The 9,460-nt window shown below is 54.7% G+C and overlaps 1 protein-coding gene across 1 annotated transcript; it reads right to left on the bottom strand.

Moving 5' to 3' along the window:
- Window positions 1-6: 6 nt before the first annotated feature.
- FMOD (fibromodulin) lies at window positions 7-9,256 on the bottom strand. The gene is made up of 3 exons (XM_077772092.1): window positions 9,147-9,256; window positions 5,591-6,578; window positions 7-761 (listed from the first exon to the last, which is right to left on the bottom strand). The coding sequence occupies exons 2-3, from the start codon at window positions 6,567-6,569 to the stop codon at window positions 610-612; spliced, it is 1,131 nt and encodes a 376-aa protein (XP_077628218.1). The 5' UTR covers window positions 6,570-6,578; window positions 9,147-9,256; the 3' UTR covers window positions 7-609.
- Between the last annotated feature and the right edge of the window lie 204 nt (window positions 9,257-9,460).

Genomic DNA, 9,460 nt, shown 5'->3' with positions numbered 1-9,460 from the left:
CCCCAGACACTAGTGTGAGTTCTCTGCACAGGCCACAGGGCAGATGCCCGCACGCCTTGGGCTTTCATGCCTCCACCTGAGGCCCAGAACAGGTGTCTGTGGAGCAAGGCTGAGTGGATGAAGAAGACAAAGGAGGAGGCAGTTGGGCAAAGAGGTATATTCCGAGGAGCACTGAGTGGGAGCCCAGAGTAACCGCACCACCGGCCTGGCATGCAGGAGAGCGGTCAAGCGCTGCTCACGGAGAGAGCCAGGGATTGTGGGGAAAGCACGCGATGTGCTGTTGCCCGAGGGACTTTTAGAGTTCATGACACCAGATCATTGGGAAGAACTTAGAATAGTGAGGTTTCTGGGGTTGGGACTTCCACGGATTAGTTCCTCTGCCACCACATCTGTCCTGGAAAGAGAGCTGCGGCCGTGTCCCTCAGTAAAAGGCTGCCTGTCCCCTGATCCCACCTGACCCTGCCTACAGGGAAGAAGACTACAGAGGGAGCCCATGGAGTTCTGTCACATGGTCTGTCCCAGACCTTCCAGCAAAAGCCAAACCAAACCATCAAGCCAAATGCAGTGGGGCGCGGGGACCCTCGCCCCGTGCCCTGTGCAAGGGGCCACTCAGATCTCGATGAGGCTGGCAAGGCGCAGGCAGAGGGGCGCGTCCACGGGCATTGCGCTGCGCTTGATCTCGTTCCCGTCCAGGCGAAGCACCTGCAGCTTGGAGAAGTTCATGACGTCCACCACGGTGCAGAAGCTGCTGATGGAGAACTCTGTGGGGACAAGAGGAGTGGGGTGGGCGGGAGAAGCCGGGATCAGGGACCCGGATCCCCAGGGACGCCGGTCAGCTCTCCAAATGAGCGGCTTTAACACTTCTGAGGGGAGGAGCGGAACTTGACTGGGTGGGGCAGCGTCTTCCGGGAGCGAAGTCATACCGACTGGCACCGCTAGGGGGCAGCACGAGGGCCAGAGTGGAGTCTCTGCCTGCGTCGCTCCGCTTCCCAACCACCCCTAATCCTCACATCACTTTGCAGACCCTGAATGTCCTTGAGTGTCCTTCCAGCCAGGATGCGATCTTTTCCCGTCCGTAAGCGGCAGGGGGAACTAGACGGTAGTCAAAGATCAGCCTTAGCAGTTTCGAAGGACTTGATTGCCTTTGGAGAGGGAGGGCCTTTCTGAATTGCTATGAGAAGGAGCACCGGGGAAACGGAGGGACCTAAATCTGGAACATCTCCTGACACTTTGCAGATAGAAGAGAGCGGCAGGAAATTAAAGAGGGAAAGCCTGGGCAGGGAGACAAGTGTCTTCGCGTGCCGGAGCGAAGAGGGGGTGCACGTCTCCCTTCCCGATACTGCTAAAGGAATGAGCAAGGCCCTGAGGTTCAGGAAGACGGAAATCCATAGACGAATAGGACTGCCATGGACCTCAGAAGTCAAATAAATAATTCCCTTGCCTCCTGCATTTAATATATGGCTCACTCCCCCTTTTTTTAATCTCAAAAGAAGTCCCCCTGTTTTGAAGATTTCCCCCTTATAATCTTAACACATACAGTAGTTCTGTTTGGTTTTAACCTAAACCCTTCTGTTTTACCTCTGGTTGTTCTTTTGGACAATCAACCACCTCTCTCAAGTCTGCTGAGTTAGGATCTTGAAGGGAAAAAGCCAAGCACTTGACTGACTCTCCCACAGGGGTGGCAGAGTCACCATGAGGGGCTGCCTGAGGGCCTCTGAAGGCGGTTCCTGTCCCAGGGGTCTTGGTGAAGTCACCGGTCAGATCTCGGTAGGATCTATCTTGAGGGCGAGGGTGGTGGCATCGGGCAGACCCAGGGCTTGCTTTTGCTTCTCCCCAGCGGCATTCCTCAGCTCACCAGGGTGGCTGGAGGAGCGGGGAGGAGGCTTTTCTGACTCCATTCCTGGGGGCAACCACGGAGGGCCTCCTGGAGGGTGCGGCTACGAGTATGAAAGGGAAGGTTGCAGGGAAGATAGCGTAGGGAGCTTAAATAGGCTGGTGAGCAAAGTGATTTTCAGTGAACACGAACAGTTGTTTTCAGCCTCTCTTAAGACCTGACCAAGAGGAGATGGGGAGAGGCTGCAGCCCGTTGATTTGTTCGGCAAATGTAAGACGGGAGATCCAGCCCCAAAGAATAATGACACCCTGGACTAGAAGGAGGGGATAGGATAGNATTTTAGATACTTTTGGATGTCTCCTTTCTGGTCCCAGGAAGTAGATTACATGGCCTAGGAGGGGGCAGGTTGGGGGCAGAGCCTCTGGCAGGGGCTGCATGTGTGGTGGCCACAGAGAAGGGTAGAGTGGGGTGGGCTGCGGAGAGGTCAGGTGGGTCAGCTTGTAGATCACTTCCAACTCCCCTGCACTAGATGGATGGGTTCTCTACCCCAGCCTCGGGCCCTCCGACCATCTGCTAAAACCCTGGCTCCCTAAGTATGTATATAAATAGGGGAGATACTTAGGGGCTGCTGGACACCACGAACATCGATTCTGTCCATGCAGCGGGTTCACTGAGCACCCCATTTGTCTCCCCCAAGCTCATGAATAGGAGAGGGCTTCTGCTTGGAGACTCTGGAGGACATTTTCCAGGCCAGATTAAATACTGACATAAGTCTTTCCAAATTCCTCCTGGGGTACCCGCCCTGCTCCACAGATCCCACAGCTACCGAAAAACATTCCGAGCTGTGTTCCCTTGCTGTTGCCAGGCTGGAAAAACTGAGGGAGATGCTAATGAAAGAGGGAAGGGGGAGGGACCGGACTGGCCTGATTCCCCTGCACACCCCTTAGTTCCTGCCCTTCTTTGAGCTCCTCCCCCAGAGGGTGGCTTCCACCCCACCATCAACACCCCCCACCAGGTGGCGCACTGGCCCTGGGAGAGAGGGCCCAAGCTTGGGGACTGGGCCTTCCCGCTGGTGGTCTGAATCAGAGGTACTCCTTACATTCTCAGCCAGAGATACCTGACTCTAGATCCTTGGATGCTGAAGGTCGATGCTCAGGGTGACCACTGCGTCATCTGGGTGACCCCGAGAGATGGCTGCTCCTTCTCTGAAAAGACTTCAGTGTCCCCATCTTTGCGATGCAAAAAGTAAAGCAAACAGAGTGGCCTGGGGGCCTCAGTTGGGTAAGCATCTGACTCTTGATTTTGGCTCAGGTCATCATCTCACAGTTTGTGGGTTTGAACCCCACCTCAGCCTCTCCATGCTGACAGCGCAGAGCCTGCTTGGGATTCTCAACTCTCTCCCTGTGTCTCTGTCGGTATGTGGCTTCTGTGAAATCTCTCTCTCTCTCAACATAAATAAACTTCAAAAAAAAAAAAGTAAAACAAAACAAAATATATGCCTGTCAACTTCAAAGTGGCACCGAGAGGAAAAGGTAGGAATAGTTATGGTGTAATGCTTCTCAGTTATGTGCCTGCCCCTGGACCAATCACCTCTGATGTATTAATTCGCTAATTTAAGAAAAATTAAATATAGGAATTGGTGTTATTTTGCCTTAAAAGGAGACTGGAAGAGAGACCAAGTGATAAGTAGATAATGGGCTTTGGCTTAAATTACATGAGAAGGGGTGCCCCTGGGTGGCTCCGTTGGTTAAGCATCCGACATTGGGTCAGGTCATGATCTCATGGTTCATGAGGTCAAACCCCACATCAGGATCCGTGCCGGCACCTTAGAGCTTGGAGCCTGCTTTGAATTCTGTGTCTCTGTCTCTCTCTGCCCCTCCCCAGCTTTCCCTCTGTCTCTGTCTCTCTCAAAAATAAATAAACATTAAAAATTACATAAGAAGGGATTTGGGGGAGACGCTGACATTTTTAGCCATTGTTTGGCTTAACGGAGAACTTTCCTGCAAAGCCTGGGGATACTTAACTGAAATGGTGTTATCTTCCAGAGAGCTTCTGGAAGGGGCGGGCCACCCTGTATTTGAGTGACAGATGTGCTCCGCCCAGGGGCAGAGGGTGACAAGATGTTGTGATGGAGCCCTTCCCTCCCCAACTTTCTCTGACTGTATATAGTCAGGCAATAGCTACTGGGTTCCCTCCTGTGACAGCTGCTCTTTGCTGTCACAGATTCAAGGTCAAACACAGCACATAATATGACATTACTGATGTGACGATCCTCCTGGATTTGGAGTAGGGTGGCAGGTGACTTCTGGGTGGGATGACGGACGGCTGTGGGTAAATGGCAACCCCTTGGCAACATGCGACATCTCAGAGACTTCTCCGAGGGCTGTCCCACTTGGGAATAAGAGGACGTCCCCCAAAAGAGAGACTTTACATATAAAACAGTTTGGAAGCCCATGATGGTGTCTTGCACTTCAAACCAGACACCTTCTGACCTTGCCCACCCCACTGTCGACCTCTGGGGGGCCCGGTGCCTCTCTCACTCGGAGGGCTGTGCAGCGCATTAACATCCTGCCAAATGACTGATCTGTTCCCTGAACACAGGGAGAGGAAGGACGGGAGGGAGAAGATGAAGGCTCGGTCCTCATCAGGGCCTCCATAGTGCCACGGGCTCACAGCAGGCTCCACTTTAAAGCCCTTCGCCAGTGTCATTAATGAGTCCTTTCCCTGAGACAGGAGGACTTTGGTGACTGAGGAAGGGAGGTTAAATGCTGGCTCAGTACCTTCCAGCTGGGATTAGAACATCAGAGGCCCGGGGGTAACGTAAGCACATTCTGAACACAAGATCCCGAGAAGGAGCTGAAAAGCAATGAGTAATTCTGTCTGCAATGAAGATTTTAGTTCTAAGAGACACAGAGGCAGCCTTTTACGTTACTTGCGGCATCTGCCGGGAAGTGCTTGGAGCACAAGAGGCTGCGTCCTTCCCCACCACCTTGTGGTGACAAGGCTCCTATTACCCCGGGGGACCTCTGCCCTACCTCCGGGGGCTCCTTGTACTCCAGGGAGGAGACCACAACAAGTAACGCATTCAGCTCTGAGAGGCTGCACACTCTTGTCCAACAGCTGTTACGTTTAAAAAATAAATAAACAGCCAAACACAAGAGCGGCTATAGAGGCGGGAGTGGAGCATGTGGAAACAGAGAGTTCATCGTCTTTGGGGTCAGGAAATCAGTGCAAACTCCACGGAGTCTTAAGGGCCCCACTTCCTGCCAAGATAGACCCTAGAAACTCCACTTACATCTGCCTGCCTGTGAACTGCTCGCATCCGGACCTCTGCAAGCTCATCCCTCACTGCTCCGCAACACGCAAGCCCTCCCTCTCCGTCGCACAGATTTCCTGGCTGTCCCCTGCAGGCGGCCTGATGAACGGCCAGTCCCTTTGCGGCACTTCACTTCCCAGGATGCCGTTGTCCCGTTCTTCCAGCCCACACTCAGCCTATCTCTCAAGACTTAGATCCAAGCCTACCTCTACTGGGCAGTCTTCTTCCAAGCCAACCCACTCCCCCAAGGAATTTTCCAGCACTGCTGTGCGGTCTAGGGCCATTTTGTACCCCTTGCACAGGGGTATAGCTTGGATCGCAGGCTGCCTCATTCGGGACCTCTCTTCCCCCTACTTCTATGTCTTGTGTAGCTGCCAGCCCTCGGAACAGGGGGTTTCCAATGGAACAGCCTCTCCCGCTCCCCTTTGTCGGCATCTCACCATTGATCTTGTTGCCTTGGAGGTAGAGATTCTCCAGGTTGGTGTTGACCGGGGGGATCTTCTGCAGCTGGTTGTAGGAGAGGTCAAGCTCGAGGAGGCTGCTGGAGTTGAAGGTGTTAGAGGCCAGGCCATTGTTGGTGAGGCTGTTGTGGGACAGCCGCACATAGAGCAGCTTGGGTGACCCCCGGAAATAGCTGTCGGGGACGGAGTAGACGTTGTTGTGCTCCAGGTAGAGCTGCTCGAGGGCCGAGGGCAGCCCGTCAGGCACCTTCCGCAGGTGGTTGTAGCTCAGGTCCAACAGGATCAGTGACCGGAGGCCCCTCATCGCACTGCCCACCTCCTGGATCTCGTTGTGCTGGAGGTACAAGGCCGTGAGGTTCTCCAGCCCCTCCAGAGCGTTGTTGGGGACCCTCGAGATCTGGTTGTGGTCGAGATGGAGCTCCCTCAGGGATCGTGGCAGCGGGCCGGGCATCCGCGTCAGGTTGTTGTGGTCCAGGTACAGCCTCTCCAGGTGCCGCAGCTTGGAGAAGACCTTCCTGCCCACCTTATCGCTGGTGATCTGGTTGCCATGGAGAGCAACCCAGAGCAGCCCAGTGGCGTTGTCGAAGACACCTTCCTGGATGGACGAGATCTGGTTGTTCTGGAAGTAGACGTACTTCATGCGGGACGGGACGAACGGCAGGTACTTGAGGTTGCGGTTGTCACAGTACATGGCTGTGGGGAAGTTGGGGGGGCAGTCGCACTCCTGGGGGCAGTCGCGGGGCTCCGGAGGGGGTGGAGAGCCGTAGGCATAGGCTGGGCCTTCCTCCACCCCGTAGGGGTAGGGCTCATAGGGCTCGTAAGGGTACGGGTCATAGGGATCGTAGTAGGTGGACTGCTGGCTGCGGAGGTAGTGGAACCACCAGTGGGGATCTTCGTCATACTGGGCCCGGGAGAGGGAGCAGAGCCCTGCCAGCAGCAGGAGGGGGGCCCACTGCATTTTGTGTCTCTGCAAGAGGGGAGAGAGAACACAGTGAGCAGGCTTGGGGGGGANGTGGGGAGCTACGCAGATGTCACCGGGAGCCCTGTTCTCACTTCCTGCATGCCTCCCCCCAGTGCCGACTCGGCACGCGTGGTCCAGCCGGACCCTGGCCACCTGGCGGAACCTTCGGGATTAGAAGGAACTTGAACGGAGGTAGGGGGGTGGCGGGGCACTGCATTTTTTTCGAGGAGCAGATCCTTAGGAGCCTCTAGCAACCCTCAGGTTCTGTTGGGGGAGCTGGAGAGGCCACAGCAATCATCCCTGTGGGGGTGGGGGTGGGGGATCCTCTTCAGGCCCGAATTCACGTTCAGTCCGGACTCCTCGGGAATATAATATTTTCCAAGAGTCCAAGGAAAAAACCCTCTGGTTCCTTCCATGTCTCTGGGAAACCTCCAGAAGCAGCTTGAGACCTCAAAGGGGGAAGGTCTGAACTACTTCTGGAAGATCTTTGGGTCTCTTGGGCAGCCTGGGTGTTTCTGGTTTCCAGTCTTGGGGGAGGGGTGTGGCCCCTCTGGAGTCACCGCAAGGCTTGGGCCACCCTCCAAAGCTCCAGTGTCTGGACCAGACTGCTGGGTGGGAAAACTCTCCAGTGGGCAGTTTGTGGCTACACACGCAGCCTGGCTGGCACGGGGTCTTCATGTAACAGCCGCAGTCCCCTCCAGACTGGGGACACCGACACCAGGTATGGCACTTGTCTTCCGGTGTGTGAGGTCTGGCTCTGTCTCCCTGGCTGTCTTCTGTGCCATCTGGTAAAGTGTGAGCCCCCCCTCATGCTCCACCATGGACGTTATGCTAGAGCCACGTGGGGCGTAGAGAAATGAACGAGGAAAACTGAAAAATGGCGGAGGCATTGGAGACAGTTGAGTGTACCCGCGAGAACGTGGCTTTGGAATGGGATTCTGGCATCGCCATCTCCCATCCTAAGCGACCTGTCATGACATCTGGATTCCCAGCCTCCTACTAGGCCCCCCACCGTGCCAAGTAGCCTGTTGCCTGAGCCTGTACACTAGTGAGATGAGAACAGGGCAGGCTTGGAGAGAAATGTGGTGCATGCTGGGAGGGAAGCTGAAGGTATGGAAGGTGAGGGACCAGGGGCAGGCATATCAGGCCTGGGCACCCTGCTCCAAATACCTATAGCCAATGCACCAGATAGCCCTTGTGAGCAGTGGGAACCTTCCAGAGATGTGAGTGTCACCCTTGGACAGAGGAACCTTAGAACATTTCTTGGTCCCGGAAGGGTCACATAGGTCCCTCACATTGCTCTTGGGCCTCCCAGGACTGGCAACTGTGGACAGGAGAAAGAGAGGAATCTAAAAGTCAGCATCAAATCCAACAAACTGATGGGAAAGACCCTGACTGTGACCCTCAATCTAGTCACCTTCTGCCACCATTCCTCCCAGGTCCCAGATTTCTCTGTTTCCTGAAAGTGATTCCCTTAGGTCCTCTTCATTCCATTAACCTCTGGGCTGCAGAGGAGAGGCACCTGGCTCATCCTCAAGTGGCCTTGGGCCTCAGACAAAGAGCCCACAGTGTTTCTGAGAAGCCAACCCAACTGCCCACTGACTGGGCATGCTGGCTGGGCCCTGGCTCTGGCCAGGAGGGAAGACGGATGGAGCGGCCCACTGCCAACAGCACATTTTTCCATGTGCAGCCCTGGGCTGCTGCAGGACCAAGGTGGCACAGTGAGCCTCTGTCTCCATTTCTCCTTCCAGACCGGGCATCTTGGCAGACAAGAGCCGCCTTCCTCTTCAAGACCCAGCTTTCCAGGGGCTGTGCACACTGCCCACCTTGGCCTCTCCTTAGGAGCCATGACTGCTAAGAGGGCTTATGCCTCTCTTCACCTCCATCTCTTAGCAATATTGCTCCAGAGGTCATATGCTTTTCAATCCCCCTGCCCACCCTGATGCTAGAGACTGTCCTGTGCTCAGAGATTTGTGAGGTGGAAAGTATCAGGGATTGGTGCCCCACGAGTTGTGGGGAGCTGACTCAGGAATTAGTGCTGTTCTTTTATATCTCTACAACCTTTCCCTCCTACCAGGGTCCAGGAAGTCAGACCAGAAGTCATCCCCTCAGCTGGATTGGACCCTCCCTCCCAGTTCCCTGAACATGGTCAATTCTCAACAGTGTTCTTTATTCCCTCACTGTCACCCCAGCAACACACACACACACACACACACACACACACACACACACACACCATCCTTCCCCTATAACAGCACTTAGGTACCACAACTTATCTACAGGATAGACTGGAGGGCTGGGTTATAAGTACTAGCTTCCCTAGATACCTGGTTCTCTACTTTTTCAGGCCTGGGAAGTGGAGGTCCCCCCAACAACCAGAAAGAAACCATAGGACAGAGGTAACATGTTCCCTCTACTCCCCATCTGCCCCTCTCCGGCATCCTGGGGTCATGGCCCAGATGGGAGAATGAGGTATGGTTCCTCCCTGCCTCTCTCCCCACATGTCAGCCCCTTTCCTTCATTCTGTAATGGAGCTACAAGGGACAAAAAATGAAGTAAAATCACTAAACTTACCTCCAGTTGAACCTTTCAGAGAGTGACCACGTCCCTCTGTCTGGCCTCCTTGGGTTGGAGAACGTGTGAGAGAGAGAGAGAGGGAGAAGACAGAGTGTCTACTGAGAGTGTGCGGGTCTGTGCCAGGCCAAGGTCCCGCCTCCAAATTCCTAATCAAATATTGTGAAGAGAGGGACTGAGGAGGCCGGATCCTGGCTTTTTCGGCTCTGCTGCAGGGGCGGAGCTCACACTCAACCAGGCAAAATTCTTCTGTCCGCCTGACGTATTAAAAACCACCTCCTTTCCACTCACTTATCTTCCCTAAAGCATTGGCA

The sequence above is a fragment of the Crocuta crocuta genome, unplaced genomic scaffold (genome assembly GCF_008692635.1).
Source record: "Crocuta crocuta isolate KB4526 unplaced genomic scaffold, BGI_CrCroc_1.0 scaffold318, whole genome shotgun sequence".
NCBI classification, from domain to species: domain Eukaryota; kingdom Metazoa; phylum Chordata; class Mammalia; order Carnivora; family Hyaenidae; genus Crocuta; species Crocuta crocuta.
Note: the sequence above shows the minus strand (reverse complement) of the source record. Positions and strands in the feature narration are given on the sequence as shown.